Source organism: Protopterus annectens, chromosome 1.part0 (assembly GCF_019279795.1).
Source record: "Protopterus annectens isolate FY-2018-M chromosome 1.part0, PAN1.0, whole genome shotgun sequence".
Taxonomy (NCBI): Eukaryota; Metazoa; Chordata; order Ceratodontiformes; family Protopteridae; genus Protopterus; species Protopterus annectens.
In genome coordinates, this window is record NC_056725.1 from 1,369,161,857 (window position 1) to 1,369,186,626 (window position 24,770).

The 24,770-nt window shown below is 41.5% G+C and overlaps 1 protein-coding gene across 1 annotated transcript in view; it reads left to right on the plus strand.

The window, feature by feature from the left end:
- Nucleotides 1-24,770, plus strand: part of TAB1 (TGF-beta activated kinase 1 (MAP3K7) binding protein 1) — a 626,748-nt gene that overhangs the window by 557,526 nt on the left and 44,452 nt on the right. The window contains exon 10 of the mRNA XM_044071649.1: nt 7,599-7,755. Within this exon, the coding sequence (XP_043927584.1) occupies nt 7,599-7,755 (157 nt within the window). The remainder of the gene's footprint in view (nt 1-7,598; nt 7,756-24,770) is intronic.

A 24,770-nucleotide genomic window follows, 5' to 3' on the forward strand; every position in this document is an offset into this window, starting at 1 on the left:
TTCAGATGGGCACCTTTGCTGTGTGTACTGCTTGGGTGCACCTCACTTAGATACTGGGTGTAAGATCTGCCAGGGATTCATTGCCCATACTTTGGCAGAACGCTGTAATAAGCTTATTTTGAAAGGATTGTTGAAATCCTCTTTTGAAGAAGCCCTCTCTAAGTCAGAGTCATCCAAATTGCCTAAATCAAGAGTCAAAGAGGAGCCATTCAGTGCCAACCTCACCATTGGCACACGAATTAAAACCTCATAAGTCACTGGTTCCATCTGTGTCTTCGGAACGGAGGACTAAAGTTGCCAAAACGACTGAAAAACAGCCTTCAGCACTGACAGTTTTGGTCTTCATCGGTACCGACCGTCTGTGCACCGATCCTGACTACTTTGGCATCGACCACTTTGGTGCCGATCTCATCAGCATCAACAACTTCCTCGGCACCAGCTTCGCTGACTTCCCTTTTGGTTCCGGTTTCCCCTTCTGCTCAGCAGCATATGGTGCCGAAATTCAAAACATGTCTACCTCCCAGGACTAGATATTCACCTTCTCTGACCATTTTTTGGTCAGCTCCCCAGTCCTTTAATTGATAGGCCAGAGTCTCCCTCGGGAATTTCAATCTGTTCATCCAGAAGTCTTTCTGAAGTGGATTTGGTTAGATTGATAGACCAGCTATTTGCGGCCATTGGTCTTCCCACACCTATGCAGACCTCCATGCCTTCTGGAGCCGAGGCATATTCTCCAAGGACTCTCCCGAACTTTCCTCCTCTGACCTCCTGTCAAGGTTTGGACCCCACCCCTTAAACTATCCTGGTTCCAGCTGTCTCTGTGCCGAGACAGTAGACTGTACCTCAGCACCGGGGTCTTCTCTGACGTTTTCAGCACTATTGCATCTGTTCCACACCCGGGACCGTGGTTTGGCTGTCGATCCTGGGAGCTTCAGTACGGTACCATCTTTGTCTCTTGGGGCCCTGACAGTTTCAAACCCTCCCCCGGCTCTTGTTTTACAGGGCAGTTCATCAGAGTGGGATGTGACCCCAGTTCTAAGTTTGTCTTTCTCAGTTCTAGGCTCCCATCCCTCTTCGGGTGGGCCTGCCTTCCAGATCATGGAGAAAGTTCTAGCCTCAGTCGGCTCCCAGCTGGCCCCATCTACGTGAGTCACATTTTTGTATCCTCTGTTTCGCAGTTGCTACGATCTATCATGTCAGGACAGCGGACACCAGAGCTGCAAGACATCCCTGTTCAGGGTCCCTCTTCTTAGGCGTCTGCCTCGGAGATCCCTGCTGACAAGCCGCCCCATAAGAAGACTTGCAAGAGGAAGTAAATAGAGTCTGCAGAACAATCTGTCACGGAAAACACGGACTACGATGAAGGGGAGGGTCCCCCCCCAGTCACCCCCTGAAGATGTCTCCTTTGGAGACATCCTAGAAATCCTAAAACGGGGGTGATTGGAAGCCCTCAAACCCATACTCAGAGGAATCTGTATTCTTGCAAGCTTTATGTGCTCACCCTTCTGGTTCCTGGGTAACTCCACCCGCTGACGACCTTATTAAGCTTATCGTTAAATGGGTGTGAGAGGCTTCTAATTCCATAGAGCCGATTCCAAGCAGACCAGATTAAAATTTTGTCAGCCCCAGAAGAGCAAGCCATCTTGGGGAAAGGGTTTAGCAGTAGATGCCATGGTGGTGGCAGCGGCCACCAAAAATGAACTTGCCAAGGAGAGTTCTACTGTCCATCCTCCCAACCAAGAGTCTTGGACAATGGATAGGGTTGGGAAGCAGGTCTTTGCATCATCGACCTTCACTCTTAGGTCCTTGAATTTCATGGTACATTCCACTAGACTCCAGAGTGATCTGATAAACAAGCTTTCAGATACCCTTGCAGGAGCTGTGTCTGACGAGATGTGGGTTAAAGGTGCCTCTCACCTTGCCACCCTGGAGTCTGTATCAAACTTGTCCATGCAGCTCATTGCTCATGCAGCCGAAGGAAAGTCTATGGCAGCAGCAGGTACAGGTGTTTCCATAAGGTACCACTCCTGGATGTGCTTGTGTCACTATCAGTGCTTCTTAATGGAGGCCCAATTGCTTACCTCTGGAAGCAGTTGGGGGAAGATTTTCACTGCACCAAACACTCTGGCTTTTGATAACTTCAGATACATGGGTGCAGAGAATTATCACCAGAGGTTGCAAGATTCCTTTCAATCTCTTACCAAAGTCCCAAAGGGAATCCTTGATGTTCCACCCAGTCAGATCTAGCAGCAGTAGAAATTCAAAAGCTGCTCGAAAAAAGTCTCATCAAAGAAGTCCCACCAGACTAAATAGGATCCAGATTTTACTTGAGGTTCTTTTTAGTGCCAAAAAAGGCAGGGGATTGGAGAACAATATTAGATCTCTGCCTACTGAACAAGTTTGTTCAGCAGACAAAATTACAGATGGTCATGGTTCAGTCTATCCTTCCCTTTCTGGAAAAGAATGCTTGGATGTGCTGTATAGATCTTCAGGATGTGTATTACTACATAAAGATGGACAGATGCTCCAGAAGGTATCTCCGCTTCTGGCTGGGAGCCAGTCATTACCAATTCCGAACGCTGCCCTTTGATCTGACCACAGCCACTAGGGCATTCACCAAATGCATGGGAGTGGTAACAACTCACTTGAGGGTATGTGGATTCAGGGTGTTTCCATACCTAGATGGCTGGTTCCTCACCGCTCCCTCCAGGCATCTACTGCTTTACGCCACAGACTTTGTGCTACATCTCTCAAGTCGATGGGCATTTCAATAAACACAGAAAATTTCCAGTTAACTCCTACACAGGATCTAGAATTCATAGGAGCAAGACTAAATACAGTTTCTTGTATAGCCTCGCTTCCTCTCCACAAGCTACAAAAGTTAAGGTTGCAGGTTCAGACAATCCTCTCTGAAAACAAGGTTCCTGCTTGGCTGGTACTTCAAGCTCTGGGAACTATGGCAGTGACCATAACCTTAGTACCCCTTGCAAAGTATCACACGAGGCTGCTTCAGTGGCTGTTGGCAACACAATGGTCAATTCTGTCATTATCTGATGTCTTACCCAATCCCAATAACAAATCATTGCAAAAAGGATCTATCCCGGTGGAGGAAGTCAGAAGAAAGCTTATGGAGCCACACCTTCTCTCCTTCGCTGCCCAAAGCAATAGTGACCACAGATGCTTCCCAGATCAGGTGGGGGGACATTATCTGGGAAAGATAGTCCAAGGCACTTGGTCCCCACAAAAGGCCAATCTGCACATCAGCATCCTAGAATTGAGGGCAGTGCTTTTAGCGTTGCAAGCTTTTCAGTCTATCTTCCCTTCTGGGATAGTTGCAATCCATTCAGACAATATGTTGGTAGTCTGATACAGCAACAAGAAGGGGGGGGTGACCAGATCCTACCTCCTGTGTCGGGAAGACCTCAGGATTTTGCAATGGGCTGTTACTTCCAACCACTTTCTGATGGCAACACATATCCCAGGAAACTCCGTCATGATTGTGAACAAACTGAGCAGATGCATCTCTCTGCCTCACAAGTGATGTCTCAATCACAACATAGCGATGAAAATCTTTCGTCATTGGGGCCAGCCTTGCTGCGATCTTTTCACTTCTCCAGTGTACAACAAATGCAGCAGCTGTTTTGCCCAAATTCCTCCGCACGGGGAGTTCCCGAGAGACGCACACCTCCTTGATTGGCCCCCGGGACTACTTTATGCCTATCCCCCTACTCCGCTAATTCCCTAGTCCTTAAAGAAAGCTCAAAGGTTGTGAAGCAAAGTAATTCTCATTGCACCCTGTTGGCCCCATCAAGTCTGGTTCCCCTTCCTTTGACCTCACCTAGTTCACCGTCTTTGGAGTCTGGTGCATCCCAATCTCCACAATTCCAAGCTGACAGCTTGGTATCTCCAATTCCATCAATTGCCAGGCAGAACACATTACTTTCTTCAGTACAAAAGATTCTTCTGGCTTCTCATAAACCGTCCACTGGGAAACTCTACCTTAGCAAATGGTAGAGATTTTCAATTTGGGCCATACAAAAAAATAGAGACCCCTTTTCAGCTTCAGTTGACAAGGTCTTTGAATATTTGGCTTCATTGTTTGAACTGGGAGCTTCTACTTCTGCCATCAGAGTCCATTTAGCAGCCATTTCCAATTTTCACAATGGATTTGATGACCATACTTTGATGTCTCATCACTTATGCAAAACCTTTCTTAAAGGTTGTTTACATCTAAAACCCCCATTCAGAGATCCTATAGCACCATGGGATTTGACCTTAGTACTACAATCTTTAGTTTGACAGCCCTTGGAGCCAGCAGCTACTTGCGACCTCAGATTTTTGTCTTGGAAAACTCTCTTCCTGGTGATTCACTTCTGCCAGGAGGGTTTCCGAATTACAAGTTTTATGTGTGAAACACCCTTATATGATTTTTCACAAGGATAGGGTGTCGTTAAAAACCAATCCTTCCTTTCTTCCCAAAGTGGTCTCAGAATCTAATATTAACCAGACTATAGATTTGCCTGTCTTTCCATATTTTCCAAAAAAACGAATAAATCCAAACCAGCCCAGAAGTTGAAAATGTTGAAACACAGGTGCCCAGTAGGAAGGTAGCTGTAATAAAGAAGCTGAACCACGACAAAGTAAAATCTTCTTTTTTAATACAAAATGGTGAGCGCTTTTGCAATGGTAAACATTGCTTCATCAATCTGAGCTCAATCTCCTACTTTACAGCAGTTAGTCACCACAGACACCTTAAACTTTGCTTAGGGAACAGTTTCAGGAGGGATAAACATGCCAGGTGTTTGGGACACCAAGGACTGATGCAAGCACATAAATATAAAGGGCTTGCTTGCTCTGATCAAGGCAGTCAGCTCTCTGAGTTATCTTTTGTCCTCTGTACCTCTTCAGGTTGTTACAGACAATACAACAGTCATGTGGTACAGAAACAAGCAAGGGGAACCAAGTTTTACTCTCTTTGCAGACCAGCCGTGTTAGCTTCATAGCACAGTCTCACTCTTCAGGTATACTATGTCCTATCGGACCAAAATTGTATAGCAGACAAGCTGAGCAGGATAAAGGCTTACCCTCACAAATGTAAACTAGATCAGGGGTCTTCAGGGTTTGATCCATCTTTGAGGAGTTCCTCAAGTAGACTTCTGTGCTTCATCTATGAACAATCATCTGGCAAAATTCTGCTGTAGGACTCCATGCAGAAAGGCCTAGAAGATGGATGCCTTTTCTTTTTCCTAGATAGGAATGTTCCTGTGTATTTTCCCACCATTTCCACTGATATCTGCTGTACCTCTGAACATTCAGAAGGAATCCCATAAGATTTGGCCCAGGCAACAGTGGTTCTTCTTTTGAAAATGTTTGATATACCCCTAACCCAGTCAACTTCAACTAACTGCCTGAATGAGTAAGTCTTAATTCCCTTTAGGCACATGTTTACTGAGGACGTTCAGCAGCTACTAATTAAGACAAGAATGTTTGGTACTAAAAATCGTATATTAGCAAATGAAAAGGGTTTTCTAGTTGGTGTTAGATGTTTCTCTGTTTTTTACAATGTTTGGGTGAGTTACGATCCTTTGGCATATTTCTGAACTGTCCAGATTTTTGCCTCAAAATTTTGGCCTGTTCTACATAAAATTTGTGGTTTTATTTCCGATTAGTGAGAACTGAATTCACTAAGTAATGACAGACATTTGAGTTTCAAACTTGGGTTTCATAAAATGCATGGTATGGTGCTGCGGTAGCATTGTCACCTCACAGTAAGACATTGTCCCATTCAATTCTCAGCTAGAGCGTCTTCTGTGTGGAGACATGCGTTAATGGGCGTACCTTCATTGAAGGTTATGCGTTAGGGCTGGCAACTCGGCACGTAAAAATCTACTGCCAATCATTAGCGGACTGGAGTTCTGCTGTGGCGACCCCTAACAGGGAAAAGCTGAAAGACACAACAACATGGTAGCAAAAAAAACTATCAACTCTCTTAAGTTTCTAAGAGCAATATTTAAAATTTGCCCACATTTTTGGGCCTTTGTCCCCTCAGTATTTTTGGCTTGTCCATATTTCTTCTTATAAGAGGTTAAGAGGTATGGCCTTTGGCCTTTCTTACTTCTCCATCAAGGTTAATTTATTGGCAATTTCAACATGTCTGCCATTGAATCCTTCTCTTTCAAGGCATTCTCATGTCAAAATGATTTTTTTAAAGTTTCTTTGCATAAGAGACCTCCAAGAAAACAAGTGGCTCTTCCTTGGGATCTTAATTTTGTATTAGAGAAGTTAATCTGGCTGCCTTGAGGTTCTTAACATGGAAAACTTTTACTGATTGTTCTGACCATTGCAAGAAGACTGACTTGCGGGCTGTTATGGTTAGTCACCCCATCTCTTTGTCCGCAGAGACAGGGTTTCTTTGAGAACTAATTCTTCTTTTATGCCTAAAGTGGCATCTGAGTTTACTTTAAGCCAAACTATCTATCTCCTTGTTTTCTTTCCTGAATCTAAAAGTTTGGTAGAAAAGATGCTCCATACCTTGAATGTCTACAGACAACTGTGGTACTATCTTGATAGAACTAAGTCTTTCAGATTTTTGGATCAGTTCATTTCTTGTGACTGTAAGAAGGCACAACCTGTGTTGAAACAGACTATTTACAAATGGTTGTCTCAGACTATTACCTTTTGTTATACTCAGCACAACAAAACTGTTCTTGGCAAGGTCAAGCACTACTCTATCATATCCTTGGCTTCTTAGAAAGTTTGGATTTTACAAGTATTCTCGAAGCAGCAGCTTGGTCATCTATGCATAATACAAGACATTACATGCTTTGAGTGTTTCTCTAGGATTAGCTCAGGCTGTGCTAAGAGCACTCTCCAGAGGTCTCGCCCTTTCCCTTCCACCTCCCAAATGTAGGCAGCTAAGGTAATCTACCTGTACAGATAATGCTGCCAGAGCAGTGATCGGTGTGTTGAAGGTAGTACAGTTGTTTAAGTAAACCTGCCATACCAATAGATGTTCGAATGATCACTGCTGCAGAGACTGCTCCCTTCCTCCACCCCACCCCCCTACCTTGTATTTTGGTGTGTTGTGTATGCCAGGGCGTGAATATTTTTTTCTTGTTCCTGTTATTGTTCCTTCAAGGCTCAACATCCCTCTCTATGTTAGCATGAAAGTTCAGAAGGGTTTGGCACCCCACCCTGCCTTTTGTTCAGCTCAGCTCAAGCTGACTGATGGTTTGGGTGTGTGGAAGATGCCCTGAAGCTTTGGAAGCTGGTCAGCTCTTCCATCCTTGGCATATAGCTAAGGCAACTGCAGCAGTGACCATTTGAACATCTATTAGTGTACTTTTAATTGCACAACTGTGCTTTCTTTATTGAAACTAGACTAATGAGCTAGGCGTATCTTAACTGTTAAGACAGTGGGGCTGTATTCCATAAATCAGTCTTACATGCTTAGTAAACAAATCCTGTAACTACTCTGTACTGTGGATTATGCTTAAGAACAGCAGGATATGAAATTGGCTTTGATTACTGAAAATAGTGTTGAATGACTAAAACAGTTTTCCTGAATATTCATCAGGTTATGTAATATTTCTTTGTAGGAGGTCGAATTTATCCAGTATCTGTTCCATACTACAACAACCAGAGTACAAGCAAAACAAGTGTTACTCTTTCCCTTGTCATGCCATCTCAGTCACCAATGGTAAATGGAAGCCATAGCAGCTGCACTCTAGATGAAGTCACACCGACTCTAACCAAGTAAGTGCAAATTACAGTACCATTTGAAAACTAGCAAACTATCTTTTATAAATGGAAACTAGATTGGGGCTCTTTCAGGATTCGATCCATCTGTGGGGAGTTCCTCAAGATGACCTCTTTGCCTCCTCTCTGAACAATCGGTGGAAAAATTCTGAGGTATGCAATAAGGCGTGGAAGACAGATGGCTTTTCTTTTCCTTTCCTGTATGCTTTTCCACCCTTTCCACTGATATCCAGGGGATCCCGAAGAGAAGCCTGTCTCCATGGGTGTCTGCTGAAACGGGCCTGAATTGTTTTGCATTAGTTAGTCAAACTGTAGAGTTGCAAAATGTAAGTTGAATTATTTTGGTTTTGGGAATATAAGTTTATTTAGCATTATTTCAGATTGACTAAAAATCAAATGTGTCCGACATTTGTCTCTTTGAAAAGTCACGTTATGTAATGGTAATTGCATTGAGAAGTCTGTGGTAGATTATGTAAGTAGGACTTGCTGTGCCACAAAAATTTGTCGGGTTGCACATTTTTCTAGCATCCTGGCACCACTTTATTTCAGCACATTCACATAACTCACACAAATAAATAAAGTGCTGTGCCTGCACATATTCCTCTCTCATTTTCTCCAAATGAAACAAAGCCCTTATTAGTCTGCAGTTTTATTTTTACAATACTCCATTTTTTTCAACAGTCACATTTTTCTATTTTTTTATCTCCCTGTCTTCCATCCATCAGCTTTTTCATCATCAGTCAGATGTTTAGTATGAAGTGACCATTTTTTAATAATGCTCTTGTTCTTATTCCAGCATTGGCATACATACTTTAATAGCGATTATCAACATGTGTTATAGAAAGTGGTAAGTGATAGAAGGAGTAATGGAAGACAGTATAATTTAAGGTGATCAGTAGATCTTACTGTAAATTGCTAATATTTGTCTGTTTGATTCAGTGTTTTGAAAATCTTTCATATTCTTGATATTTTTGCCCAGAATCCATATGATTGTAAAATCATGGTGAAACTTGACATTGTTTGAAACAAAATTTTATCAGAAAATTCTTACTGTGTGACAGCTCTGGAAAAGAAAAAAAAAAAAAAAGACTAAGCACAGAAAACATGTAGTGACTTTTATGTGAAAAGTAGCTCAAGTATTCCCCTTGTGTTTTGCACTTTTCTTTTTGTTTTCTTTTATTAAAAAAGTTGAGGTTTTGCCATTTGTTTCCTCTCATCCATTTTGCCAATATAAGAAATTGGCCCCAGTGTGTGCAGTCCTCCATTCCTAACTTCAACTGCATCATTATGGAGTATTGTGTCAGAAGTACTACGTCTGTATTCTGGCCCATTAAGTGTTTTTTTTTTCCCCAGTCTTTTAGGGGTTGTTAAGATGGTCACAATCTAAATTGATTTTTTCATTCTTTGAATTGTTTTTACTGCTACTTAAACCTTGTGGTTCATGCAGAAAATTATGTTGACTGCATCATTTGGACATACCCTGTTTCTTTATATACTAATCCTTGTTTCTTTACATAACTCATTTCTGTATATTGTTTGTGATGTAACATTTGCCGTATTGTTTTGTAAGACATCTTGTAAGATTAACTATTCTTCCCTGAGCATCTGCTGAAAAGGGGGGCTGAATTAGCCAGTTGGACTTCACAATAAACAAATGATAATTAATAAATAACAGTAAATACTGCTCAGAACACAAAGTAAGCAAATAAAAGCAGACAACTAGTTCTTATGCTGTCACCATTGCTGTACTTGATAATGGCAGAGACACTGAAGTTGCTGCTGGTAATTCTCAGTCATCAGTAAAACTGAAGTAATTTTCTGTTATGCTTGTTAATGTTAGCCAGTTCATTACAAAATGAAGAATGCTATCTCTGTGACACAACACTCTAGTTATTCCAGAAAATAATACAAGGACAAAACTCAAACGTTCTTCAGGTATGCATTCTGAGGACAAATGTAAATCTGACTGATCCCAAAGACAAATACTATTACTCATAAAAGGAAAATTATATAATATGCTTTCCCTGTATTAGTACAGCTCATCAGCTTTCCAGAAGTCTAGGCTTTTTACAAAACATTCCTATGAGTGCTGTTATTGCCACATGTAACATCAGTGTAATCAGTGTTCTCACCCCAGCTTAAGTCAAACGCCTTGTCTTATTGTCAGTTTGTGTAGCACTTGTTTCTGTAATGGTCGAGTGCAGAGGGGAAATTTATTCACAAAAAAATCAAGATTGCCAGACTGAATTATTTTAAGCCCTCCATTCCAATTTCTTCAAGAAGTTGAAGGAAAGGGTACCTGTAAAATACTAGAAGTTAGGCTGTCTGTAGGCTTTAGTGCCCAGAAAGTTGCAGTGAATATCAAAACTGGTTCAAAGACTGCAAGTTAAGTGTAGAAAATGGAACACCAAGGTGGTATTTATAAAGTCTGATTTGATTTCAAATGCTGTTACCACCTTATTTTGAAGTCCAAATTAAACTAATCCATTTAGGAGTGGTGCAAAGTCTGTTAAGTGCTGAAAATGTTAATTTGAATTATAGGCTCGGAGCAAGTCTAGTGCCTCATTAGATGCTAGAGTCAAGTATTGTATTTCTATATTTAATCATGCCTCACAGAATGTGGTTAAGTAGGTAGGAAATATCTTTGTCTCACATACTTACACATGCTTATAATTTAGAGCTGGTAACTCACTACATATTCATTTTAAAACAAAAATTATGCATTTCTGCTTTTTTCCAAAATGTGATAAAATGATACAGTAAACCTGAAATGGGTTTTTTTTTAGAGTTTTTTTTACAAACTGATTTATATGAATATGGTCAGATGTGAAGTCCTGATAAACTGAGTGTGCACTTCATCACTTGAATGGTGATAAAATCATACACTTTTCATCATCCAAGCTCTGCCTTTGCCAGTGAAATTTGTCTTTTCATCCAGTGTACATTTCATGCTCATGCCAGGTTGTCTGCAAGTATTCATTAAACCTGTATTACATACATAAAGTTAGGCTGGATATTTGTCCCGCCCAGTAGAGGCAAGTTCTTTGTTTTTTGTATGCACATATTCATTCAGTTTGTTTTCTGGTGTGTTGATCATGTATAAATAGTCCCCACTGTTTATAGTGAAAAGCATGGTCTGCAGCTAGCTGGCCACATGTTAACTATACTAATTTTGGTGTTCCTTAAACTTGAGAGTGCTGCTGACTTCAGTGTTAAGTTTTTTAAACTTCACATGACTTAGATGGCTTCTTTATAAGTGTTCATTAATAAATAGGCATAGGTGAATTCATTGTAATTTGTGGAGCTAGAATAACATAGCCATCAGAACAGGAGATAACATTAACATTCTGTTGTGTTTTTTTTTTTTACTCTTGCCCACTTCATTCATTCCTTGAAAAATATAAAATTAAAGACATTACATGCAGTTTACCACAAAAATAATGTGTATACAGTGCACATTTGTTTATTTACTGTTGCTGAATAAGAAGTATTTGTAAAGTTTATTGTTAAATGTTTAAATTTCTGCTTACAGAATTCCAAATTTAATGAATGATTTAAAATGTTTCAGTTTGCTTGTTTCATAAAACTTGCCACCATGTGCTTAATTCAAACCAAAACAATGTCAGCACTGTGCATGAATAATTGAAAACCATAGAAGCACAATATGTGTGTCCTAAAGAATGATGACTCTTAAATTACTATTTGTAGTGTATTACCACTTTATATTCATTAATGATTTCAGTATTACTTGCAAAGCTTACACAGAATACTTTTTAGCAAAAAGTAAGCTTTATGCTCATTGAACACTACAGTACATGGAGATGATACATCTGTAAACCATAAAACCAACAGGAAGATTGATGATTATCTGTCTGAATTTTTTAAAATTTGGGATGATAATACAAAACATTTAGGCAATGTGTGTCATTCAGAGGCATGCCTTTTTAAGATCAAATGATATCCCATTGTTAAAGTTGCAATTAGATATCATCTGCACTTTACACATTTCACCACTCTTTAATGGCTTAAATCTAATACATATCCCTAATGTATAAAATTAGTTAATGAACTGTATGTTTAAAGTAGATTTTTCCAAGTTTATGTCCATTCTCTAAGAATGTTTTTGTCCCTGGCAAGCAATTCACCTAAGTGAATGAGTAACTGTCCACTGACTTCAAAGGTGGAGCGTTATGTCTTGTATATAAGCAGTCTGTCACATAGAAAAGCATCTAACAATGAAACAAGATACATCTTTTATTAATCAGCATTTCATCTACAGTTGTGGTCACTATGTTGGTCTCTCAAACAGATGTTAAGAATCACAGTCATCTGTTTTCTGCTTGTTTATTGGTTCATAGGCTATTGGCCCTAGGGCCTATATAAGCCTAGCCAAATGGTACCCTGGCTTTTACCACCCCAAAAAATTATTTTCCTGTGCCCCTGTCAAGCAGAGCCACAGAAGTGATCCCCGGGGTGAATTTCCTATCTCCCATCCAATCATCAAGATTTTTCTTGAAGAGTGCTAATGAGGAGCTTTGTTTGATACAGATAAATAGTTTGTTCCAGAGTATGGGAAGTCTTTGGAACAGGAATCTATCCCTCCAGCATGTTCTGTTTATTGTGGTGACAAGGTTTAGGTCCGTAGAGCATGTAGCTCGGAGGGATTGGGATTTCTTTAAGTGGAGCTTGTCCAACACTCTGGGTTTGACATAGCTTTGTATGTTAGGCAGAGATCGCCTCTGAGTAGGCGATATGTGACAGAGTAAAGCTGGAGTTTTTTTGAGACTGTCTGTGCAGGGCATCTGTTTGAGGCCGGTAATCCTCTTTGTAAGGTATTTCTGCGGCCTTTCCAGTTGTAGATGTCTTGTGAGGTACATACCAAAAGGGGCGTTGTGCTCTATAATGAGTGTAATGAGTGATGAGTAGAGGGGAACAATGACCTCTTCTTCCTGGATGAGAAACCTTTTGTGATGAGGTGTGCCACTTAGAAGGATTTCCTGACTACTGTGGCGATGTGATTATCAAAGGAGAGACTACTGTCCACCTGTGTCCCAAGGTCTCTTATCACACTTTCGGTGTTAAGTAAACTACTGCCTATGTGGTAGTTCATGGTTATAGAGTTTTTACCAAAAGGGATGACAATGCACTTTTTGGCATTGAGCTTGAGGCCATGGCTTTGACACCAAACATCTGTCTCAGTGAGGCCCTTTTGTAGGATGTCTACATCGTTAGGAGTTTTGATTATGGGGCCTAGTTTGCAGTCATCTGCAAATTTTGTTAGCCAAAGAACTTCTGTGTTAGCCTGTACTTCAGATAAGTAGATACCAAACAGGAGAGGACCTAGGACTGAACCCTGTGGTACTCCACTTGTCACTGGTCTGAAGTTGGATTTAGAGTCGGATACTTTCACAGTTTGGGCTCTGTCAGTGAGCTAAGTTGGTAACCCATCTTGCGACATAGGGATTTATACCTAGTTTAGTGAGTTTATCTATAATTCCAGAGTGGGGGATGGTGTTGAAAGCCTTGGCGAGATCTAGATAGGCTGTGAACCACCTTACCCTCATCTACGGCTTTGGTGACCACTTCAGAGAAGTCTTATCAGGTTTAGGAGACATGATCTGCCTTTTATAAACCCAAACTGCATAGGGTCCAGAGTTTGGAGATTACCAATGTCATTGTTTACAAGTTCTGTGATGATATGTTCCATAGCCTTCCAGACCAGGCTTGTCAGGCTAATGGGGCAGTAGTTCCCAGGGTCCGTGGTGGCTCCCCCTTTGTGGAGTGGGATAACCATTGCTGTGCGCCATTCAGTGGTCACAAAGCCTGAGGTGAGGCTATAATTGAACATGGTACTTAGGTGGGGTGCCAGTTCGTTCTGTAGTTCATGTAGAACGCAGCCTGGGGTGTTGTCAGTTCCCATGGATGCTGTATTCTTGGCTATGGAGAGTGTTTTTTACCTGTGCAGCCATGATTACAGGAACTTTGCATTCTTCCGGTATAGAGATGTGCCCTTTAGGGGGGTGAGAGAGGGGTAAAGTTAGCACTGAACCTATCTGCCAGGATGTTGGCAATATCCGTTGGTTCTGTATATTTAGTGCCATTGTGCTGTAACTCAGAGCAGATCTGAGTGTTGCCATTGAGATTCTTTACATAGCTGTAGAATGCTTTGTGGTTGTCTTTAGAATCAGTGGCGATTTTGTTTTCGTAGCTAGCTTTGGAGGATTTTATGAGGGATCTCAGCTTCTTACTGAGGCTGACCTCCAGTCAAGGGATTTTACTCTTTTTTTGCAACAGTTTCTTTCTTCTGTTGTAGAGTTTATGGCAGGGGACCACCAGATTGTCTTCCTTTTTTTGGAGGATAGCATCTTGGTTCTGTTAGGGATTGCACGATCCATGCACTCGTGTAAGTGCTTATAAAGTGCATTTGTATAGGATTCAGCAGTCATACCTCTATTGTATTAATACATGTACTATTTTTTGTCATCTGTCTTCTTTTTTTAAATTCTTGTTGGGATGCCTAGAGATTCCAGGACATTTTACTTATTTTGCCTTAACAGCACTTTGCCACAACATTTGCATCTGTATAGTGTTAATTTGGGCATGTAGACTTGGCTGTTAAAGTTTGCTTGATTCATCAAAGGTTCAGTGATAAACTTTGCATGTCAGTGATTTCTAACCTATGGGAATTATTTTAAAAATGCTAAGTTTGTTTTTATGAGAATAGAGCTCCTACAATATAAACACAGATGGCTCATTTCTAGTGCTCCCATTTATTGGTGTGGTAGAGATTACATGCATTCTGATTTTTTCTTCTCAGTAGCTGGGTATGGCGGTAGTTGTATCTGTATAGGTAACACTGTTGCTGTTAGAAGAGCTTGTTAGGGTTCACAGTGTTTAAGTTACTAAAATTACATGGAAAAATGTAACCAGGAGAGTTAACACAGCAGTGTTGTAGAATAGTGGGATAAAGCCCTAACTACAGCTCAGGCAACCTGGATTAGATTAGTGGCTTGGGCATCTTTGGCACTGTCAGTGAGCGATGGGTGTGCCCATCACATAAGGGAAGAGAGAGTCACCTGAGTGTTTCTTGTGTATGAAGATATAGACGGGGGGGGGGGTATATGGTCTAAGAAAGGGAAATAGGACTGACATTGGTAGAGCTGATGTGGAGACAGAACAGTACTGCAAAATGTCTACATTGTATGCCTGCTCCTTGAACATCACAGGCAAAAAAAAGGCAGAACGAGGGTATGCTTAAGTGGAAGAACCTCCATGGCAGTGTATATAAGCCCCGGGATACCTCAGACTCTTTTTTTGGTCCCAACTGTGTTGGATGAGTTATGTTAGAGATCAGGAGAGGTAAGTAAACCAGATGAAGAGTGTAGGCACCAGCTGTACTGATGGTCAGCTACGTGGGAGACAAAAATGCAAAGAACATTCCCTGAATTGCACAATGAAAAGTATGACAAGCATGGCTGTTCTGTTGTCTGGAGGTAGGATTTGATCTCATCAAACTGAGGAATTGAAAACTCTTGCTTGTTGTACTTATGCCCACCTTTAGAATGTGTGCCTGATTTCATCCAGAAGTGACACTCTTATATCCAAGGCTCTCGGTTTTCTTTGTCTGTAACTGTAGTTGTCTTGTTCATCCTGACTTGTTTTACACACAATTTTTTTTCAATATTGGCAGAAGTACTAGTAGTTGTGATGGTTTTCGCTATTTCTTAAAATAAATAGATGCATGTGTAATGTTGAATGAAATGGGCAGTTGGTTAGATAAATGAGTAGGTGCTTGGTCTGTTCATTGAGAATAAGCCCTCAACCATTGTTTAAAATATAATGAAAATAAATATGAGCTTTTAGAGTGAGATCAACAACTTCAACATTTGTCATGTATCAGAATCAGCATAGATTGAAGTATGTACACAGAGCATCTGTCAGTACTGAATGTTGGCTTGCCATGGTAGTTTACTGGAGTATAAGTGGTAGTAAATGTATGGCCAGAAATTATTGCATTGAAGTAACATACATAATTTTAATCTTGATAAAAAAAATGACCTTCCTTTAACAAATATTGATATCTCAAAGTAAGGTGTACACCATTCTGTAATTACTTTCAAAAGTGCTGCTGATTGCATGGAAACAATATACAACATTGTGATGATTAAAATGACAGCTTTTACAAGAGATTTTAATCTTGGGGAAGCAGTGTACAGCATTTTGTTGCTTATTGAAAGTCATTATGCTTGACAGGCAAACCTAGGAACTTGATATTGCTTCTGCAAGTGCTGCTGTTCCCAGAGAAGTAGTACTCAAGAGACATATGTGCAGTTGGAGGGACCAGTGGACAAATGAATGGTCTTATGAGGGTCAAAAATTACAGAATTATACATGACAGCAGAAACACAGCAAACATTTTTTTTTTTAAATCTGTTATATTTTAAGGGATGTGAAGAATTGAAAGTGGTAATAAATTGCAAATTGATCTCTCTGAAATGGAGCCTTAGTAAGCAGTGTGACAGGCCCGTTACTAAGTGTTAAAATGGAGTATTATGAGTTAAATTTGTGGGTCAAAACAATAATAGGGGAAGCAAAATATATCATTTTAATCTGAGTAAAAAGTGCATTGTGTTGGGCAGCAATATAAAGCATTTTGCTGGTTAAATATGACATTGCTTTCATAAGTGCTATTGATCTTAGTGTAGCAACATGCAGCATTTTGTTAGTGATTAGAAAAACTTGTATTGCTTTCAGAATTTGCCATTCGTGGATAAACCAGTATAGTTACTGTACATCTGAAGGCATCAGTATGCAAGTGAATAACTTTGTTCTGAAGACTGAGAAGTAAAAACACAGGCCCATAACAAGAAGCATATTTTTAATAATAAACAAAGCTCTACCATAGTGTAAGAAAAGTAAAGAAGTTTGTATTGTAACTGAAACCTTCAAAAAGAGCTGCAACAGGAAGTATGATTAGTTTATTACTGCTGCTTTTTAGAAAACAATTGTGCTACTTCATGTAGCAAGTTTATTATTGTGGTCTAGTTAAAAGCAGTTGGCCAGAACTTGCAACTGTTGTATAGCTGCAGCTTCACTGGCTTTCTGTAACAATTATTAGTGGTGGCAAATAATTTTGGAAAGTGTCTCATTTGTATATCGTCTGCCATGCTGAACCAGTGTATTGCAATTGTGCATGAGCAAACCAACAGAAAAAGTATTTCCAATAACTTTAGCAGTGTTTATTTTGTTTGTCTCTCACATACATTTTAGTTGTATTTTTTAAACATTCTAGTAGTCAGTGAAACGAACATTGTTGCAAGAACAGGGACATGCCAAAGGAAAATGGATAGCTGAAAAGAAAAACAAATCTTTTATATCCACTCTGGTACAATTTTGTAAGTTTAAATAAAAATAAAATCACCCTTGATTGCACAGCTACATATATTGCTATTGCAACATGTTCTGAAATATTTTTTCTTACTGTAGGCTGTGTTTGAATTTTTACTGAGATTGTTATTGAGGACTTACAGATCTGATTTCGAGGGGTCCTTGCAGCAGTTAATTGTTGGGATTTCCTCCTCTTCTGTCCTCATATTTTTTCCCTCTCTCGGGGACATGCTGTGTATAGCTGACTCATCCCATGGCATCATATGCCTAACAGCAGTGATGTTCAATTGATTTCTTCAATTTTCTCTGTTTGCATAGCTCAGATCTTGAACCTTACATCTGCCATGTAAAAGTTCATGCATTCAATGCCCTCACTTGAGTTTAAGCTAAGGGTAGACCATTTATAGAGAGCAAAGGATCTGGATGACATTGGTCTCTCTCAGTTCTTAAAGCAAGTCCCCCAAACGTGGCTCTGTAGACTCCAGATCCTGCCAGGTCTGCATCATCTAAATGGGGATTGAGCTTACGTCCATTGTTGTCCAACATTTATAGCCCTGTGAGAAGTACAGCTCCAGTAACCACCTTGTTGAGGAGCATACCAGATTGTCTAGGCTGCCTCTCCCTTCGTCAGATGGTTAGAGCATGCCTGTGGCATACCTGTACCTGTGGAGTAATCCCTTAACTTGCCCACTGCAGGTTTGGTTGGTTGTGTTTGTGACAGAGAACTCTTTTTCTCCACATGCATCAGGGCAGGATGATTCTCACACACTGTTCGGGCCTGGAGTACAGGCTCAGGTGTTGAGTATATGTCAACTTCATTACATCTTGTCGTAGCTGTTTTCATCGATGTGTGTGCATCCTTTGAGAACTTTCCCTTATGCTAGTGCTTGGCCCATCAATAACCTGTCATACCTTGTCATCTCCTCAATTGAATGCATCACCCAGAAGAATAATCAAGTCACCCAGCCCCCACCACCATCCTATAACATTCTTGTCCCCAAATTGGTTGACAAAGCACAGGCTGGCCCATTCTAAAAGTAGAGTTCAGGGGTGTTTTCTCAGTGCCTTTAGCATGCACAGTACTTTTATCTGTAAGGTGGATAAAAGCACTGAGGCTTTCCTCCTAATATAGAATCCCCCCTGTCGCTTTTGTGTTGGTACATGAATAAACGAGTCTTCATAGGTTCTGTATAAACAGCTTTATTCTATACAAATACATCACTGTAAAGATTTATTGGCTATGACTTCAGTAACTTGTATACAAACTAATTACTGCGATCATACATGTTCACTCACTGGCTGCTTCTACAAAATGGTACTAGGGATTGCACGTGTCTGGAATTTATACGTGCAAGCACAGCCTCACATGCTTCTTAAAGACATAGCACACACACTCATTTCACTCTGATCTACATCCTCCCTCTTTGAGAAATATATCATGCAATTTGTCACGAGACTATTTAGCATGAGAAATCACAGATAATCGATAGACATGCATTATACAATACTAAGTACACACACACACATATATATATATATATATATATATATATATATATATATATATATATATATATATATATATATAATGTGTGTGTGTGTGTGTGTATGTCAAGTCCACGTCGTTGTGTATTTCACACTAGGCTTAGAAACTCGTCCATATCCTGTGACATAAAGTTGGGAATTACGCTTAGCAGCTGGGAGAGTTTCTGCCAAATGGTTGATCTGTGGAATGTTCGAATCACTTTCTGGAACAGAATCAGACGTTTGAACGCATTCTGGTCTGCAAACAATGTGACTCATTTTTTGATTTTGAATTTGCATCACAGATAGAATGTTGTGATTACAGTGATGTTGATTCTAGTACAGGAAGAATATGTCTGTGATTCCTCCTATACTCCACACCCTCGGAACTTACCAAATAGGATCTCAGCTTGCCACAGATGCCTATAATCTGTCCTATTCGATCGTAACCTTTCATTGTTTGGATTCTCACCATCTCTCCTTCCCTCAACGAGTGAAGAAATCTGCTCAGTTTGTCATAACTATATTTCTGGATATTACTCTTCTTAAACAATTGAGCCTTGCTGGTTTTATTGTGCTTGGATTTAGGCTTCAACAAACCAGATGAAATGGGTAGCATAGTTCTAGTTTGTCTGGAAAGTAGTCTCTGAGCAGGTGAGTCAAGAATATCAGCAAGAGATATGTTTCTTAGGTTAAGTAAATTCAAGAAAACATCAGTATTGTCACGCTTTGACTTTTCTAGTAATTGCTTTGCACGCTGTACAGCTTGTTCAGCTAGACTGTTAGACTGTGGATATTCAGGACTACTAGTGACATGTACAAACTCCCATTATCTTGCAAATTTCTGAAACAACTGGGTAGTAAATTGAGTACCATTGTCAGAACAAAGTTTGTGTGGTCTACCATGAACTGAGAAATAATGTTTCAACTTAGTGATAACAGCTGTTGAGGTTAAGTTTGGTAGCAGATTAATCTTAAACCAATTCAAGTAAGTGTCTACCAAAACCAAATAGCGTTGATTGTTCTACTCGGATATCAGTAGCTACAGTAGAACAAGGTAGCTCAGTTATTGGATTTAGCTGAAGTGGTTCTTTTTGCAAATGAGCAAGAAGAAGGCACTCTATCAATGTCCCTTGACAATGAAGGACAGAATACTAAATGTTCTTCGTGTTTCACTGTTGCAGTCATCACATTTGGGTTATATGCCTGCAGGTAGCCCTCAGCCGGCCTGAATACCAGAGTCTTTGGATTTCTGCATCGGATGCTGTCACTTCTTCCATGACGTCAGGTTGTCAGGGGTATAAAACATGCAGTCGACGCCATTACATCAGTCTTTCTTGCTGTGCGGTGCCCGAAGCAGAAGCAGTTCGCAAGTGCCAGTCGGCCGACTCCTGAAATTTTCGTTTTCGAGGTTTCAGACCCGAAGTCTTCAAAAAAGATAAGTACCCTGTTGGGGTTCCTTTTTTCTTGCTCTAACTGATGTCAGAAAAAATTTAACAGTTGTCTTGCCTGTGGAAAGCAAATACCTCATAGAGATTTTCATTCTTACTGCATCACTTGTTTAGGCCCAGACCACGATGTCCCTCACTGTCTGTTTTGTGCCTTGTTCAACGCCCGAACTATTCGTCGTTGGGCTATTTTTGTAGCTAAATACTTTTTCTCAATCTCCGTACTCCAAAATGGCTTCATTAAGCCATCCGACTACCGATCTTCCGAAAAAACGCAAGGATAAAGACAGAGATAGACCACATAGGTCCAAAACTGCCGGCGATGCTTCCATTAAGCTAGTCGCCAGTCCGCCGGTACTCAGTGAGGTGCTTTCGCAGACCCTGATACCAGCTACTACAGATCTGCAGGCCTCTACTGAGACCCATTCGGAGTCTGGTATGCCGTGAGATGCTATTTCGACTATGGAACCTGCAGATGTCTCTACCTTGGATGGGTCCGGAGCCGCTGTGCAGGCACCAGCTTTTGAGGGTGTATTCAGGCCTACAGACTTTCATATTAAACCGACAGCATCATTTCCAACTAGAAGTACCAAATTCCTCAGGCCTAAAACTCGCACCACGCCTAGAAAACCGACGACCAAACTGATGACTCAGGCCCATATGCCTCAAAAACAAATGCTTAGAATGGCTGAAGACCTTATTATCTTAATTAGGGGAAACCAGCCTTCCCCCTCTAAGGGACCTAGAACTTATTTTCTTTCTGATCCTTTTGATCAGGAATCTGATATCTCTGCTCCTTCTGATTACCAGGACTTGCCCTTATCTACTTATGAGGATTCTGATGCAGAGGATTCCATTCCCTCTGCTTCTTCTCCAGAAGATTTTTCTTTTGGTGAAACTTTGCATACCCTTGGAGACCATTTCCGATGGGAAAGCCAGGATTACTCTGACTCCAAAAAGAGACTTAGGGAATTCTTACTCCTGCTTCAACACAGGCCTCTAACTATCCCTCCTGTTCTGGCTATTGTAGATGATGTTTTCTTGGAATCTAGCCTTACCCCAAACACTTTACCTCCAGCTCCCAGAAAACCTGACAGGTACTACAGAGTACCTGACTCTCACAAGTTCCTCTTTAAGAATCCTACTGCGGATCCAGAGACCATTTCCCTGGGACCAAAAGGTATTAAGGCTACTGCTGCCAAAAAACCCTACCCCTTCTGATAGAGATTTTAGAGCCTTAGACAGATGGGGTAAGAAGGTTTACACTTCTGCTACTTTGGCTATTAGGGCTGTAAATTGCCAGTTTCATATGTTAAAGTATCAGCAGCATATTATGGGACTACTTAAACAGAAAATGATGATCCCTGACTGTGCTGAACACAAAGACTTGTAAGAATTAATGCATTCTGCAGAACAAGTTGGTAAACATACTTTGCAATGTGGTTTTGATGCTTTAGAAGCATCTTGCAAGGCTGCTGTCACTGGGACTGTACTTAGAGGGCATGCTTGACTTAAGGAACAAAACTTGCCAGATCATGTTAAAGCTAAATTACTGGATGCACCCTTAAACCAAGACCGCCTTTTTGGCAACAAAGCAGAGGAAGTCCTCAAAAAGGTGGAGAAAAAGCTAAATCTATGCAAACTGTTAAAGATTTTTTACAAGTACAGCCTCCAGATTCAGTAGGCATTGGCCTTCAAAAGAACTGGTCCTTTCCAGTCCCTTCCTTCTCAGTCCAAACCCAGGAACAGCAGACCACCAAGACTTCAGTCTCAGGCTACGCACAGAGCTAAGCAGTGGGGGGCTCCCACTTCCAAAGCAGGGAGTAGTAAGCCACCCCCCTACGGAAAAATGGCACAATGACTTAACCTTAACCCTTCCCAGCCCTGCTCAACTACTTGGTCCCTTAGGAGGAAAGCTCGCCCTGCATGCAAAAAAACTGGAAACTCATTACCCAGGACAAATGGGTTTTGAACATAGTTTCCTGAGGATACAGATTCCACTTCCACACACTACCAACCCCAAATGGTTGGCCAGACCTCCCCCCAAATCAATGGGTGGAGGCCCAACAGCAGGTTCTCTCCCTTCTCAGTATCAAGGCTATTGAACCTGTTCCAGCAGATCTAAGGGGACAAGGTTTTTATTCAAGACTGTTTCTGGTACCCAGAAAATAAAACTCCTGGTGTCCTATCCTGGACCTCTCTATTCTCAACACCTTTCTGGTGGTTCCAAAATTCAAAATGCAAACTCTTCAACAGCTTCTTCCTATGCTAGCCAAAGATGCCTGGCTGGCAACCCTAGACTTAAAGACAGCCTACCTGCACATCCCAATAAGAGAATCCTGCAGACAATATCTACGTTTCAGGGCGGGCTCCATGCACTTTCAGTTCTCTGCACTTCCCTTTGGCTTATGTACTGTGCCCAGGGTGTTCACAAAGTGTCTAGCTCCAGCCATTGCATTTTGCAGGCAGAGAAATATTCAGATTTACCCATACCTGGACGATTGTCTGATTCGGGCACAAAGCCAGGACTTGCTGTCACAACACCTGGCATTTGTAAAGCAACTTCTATCCTCACTGGGGTACACCATCAACGAAAAGAACTCTCACCTAGTACCCTGCCAATATATTGTATTCCTGGGAGCAAGCTTGAACACAACTTCCCAGATGGCATTCCTCACTCCGGAGAAACAAGTTTATTTGACAACCTACTTCAAACTATTGGCTACAAAAACCCAGCTATCTGCAAGGAAAATACTGCAAGCCCTGGGGTTCATGGTCTCTTGCATTCTGCTAATTCCATATGCAAGACTGCGTATGAGGAAACTCCAATGGTATCTAAAACGTTTATGGTGTCAACATTCTCAGGACCTGGAAACAATGATTCCTATCATTCCTTGTCTAAGGACAGAGTTCCTTTGGTGGGCAGAGGCCTGCTACCACAACAAGGGACTCCCTTTCAGTCCACCCCCTGCCACCCAAACCCTAACAGTAGACGCATCAGACTATGCATGGGGGGCTCACATGGCAGGGCACTGCATTCAGGGCAAATGGAACCTGAGACAGATGCACCTGCATATCAACCAAAAAGAAATGTTAGCTGTACAGAATGCTCTGACAGCCTTCAAAGATCTTATTCTCCCAGGACAACTACTGGTAAAGATGGACAACACCACAGTTACGTGGTACATAAACAAGCAGGAGGGAACCCACTCCTACCCTCTCTACCGACTAGCCATGGCTCTGTGGAGCACAGCCTTGAGCTACCAAGTGCGCACCTACAAGCTCAATTCCTGCCAGGCAAACTAAATTCACTGGTAGACGACTTAAGCAGAAATCTCATGGACCCAAACAAATGGAAACTAGAATCCAAAATATTCAACCTCTTGAGGAACAAATGGGGGACCCCAGAGGTAGACCTGTTTGCCTCCCCTCAGAACTACCAGTTGAACAAATTCTGCACCAGAACTCCCCACAGTCAAGCTTGGAAAGTGGATGCCCTGTCCTTTACCTGGGAAAGCCTCTTGGTTTATGCCTTTCCCCCTCTGCCTCTCCTCTCGAAGGTTCTACTAAAGATCAGACAGGACAAGCCAAGAATAATACTGATTGCACCAGACTGGCCATGCCAGCACTGGTACCCCCTCTTGCATAGTCTGACACTGCTACAACCATGGCATCTGCCTCAGACCCCTTCCCTGCTGTCCCATCAGGCGGGCCAGATTCTGCACCCTCAGCTTCAAACCCTGAACCTTGCAGCCTGGCTAATTCCATGAGCTCTCCTCTAGTATCCCTCAGTAAGCAGGTGCGGGATGTCATTCTGGAGGCAAGGAGCCCTAGTACCAGAAAATCCTATGGTGAAAAGTGGAAAAGATACTGCTCCTGGAGCCAGGCTCAGGGGATGGCCACAATGGTGCCCAGCCTACCTCATATTCTAGAGTACTTAACAGAAACGCTCCTCAAGAGCCTATCCTTCTCATCAATTAAGATTCATGCCTCTGCCATTTCAACACATTATAATACTGAGCCACCCCTCTTCTCTCACCCCTTGCTAAAACGATTCCTTTTTAGGGGCCAAAAATGTAAGACCCACCCCAGGAGAGCTCCCACTCCAGCCTGGGATCTTAACTTTGTATTGGAAAAGCTCACTCTTCCCCCCTTTTGAGCCAGCTGCAACAGCAGAGTTGAAATTCCTCTCTTGGAAAACAGCCTTACTTCTAGCCATCACTTCAGCAAAAAGAGTGTCATAATTACAGGCCCTCATGGTAGTGGAACCCTTCATTATCTTCCATACAGACAGGGTTTCCCTCAGGACTAATCCTTCCTTTATGCCCAAGGTGGTGTCTAGTGTAGCCCTAAACCAGTCCATTCATTTGCCTACTTTTTCCCCTAATCCACAAAACAAAGGGAAACGAATACTGCACTCTCTGGACGTGCACAGACAACTTAGATTCTATTTGGACAGGACTAAGCCTCTCAGAAAATCTGACCAGCTGCTAGTTGGCTTTGCTGCAGGGGCAGAGGGGGAAGGCCATTTCAAAGCAAACCATTTCCAAATGGATAGCCTATTGCATTAATTTCTGCTACAAGCACCATGGAAAACCTACCCCACAGGAGATAAGATCACATTCTACCAGGGCTGCATCTACCTCTACGGCA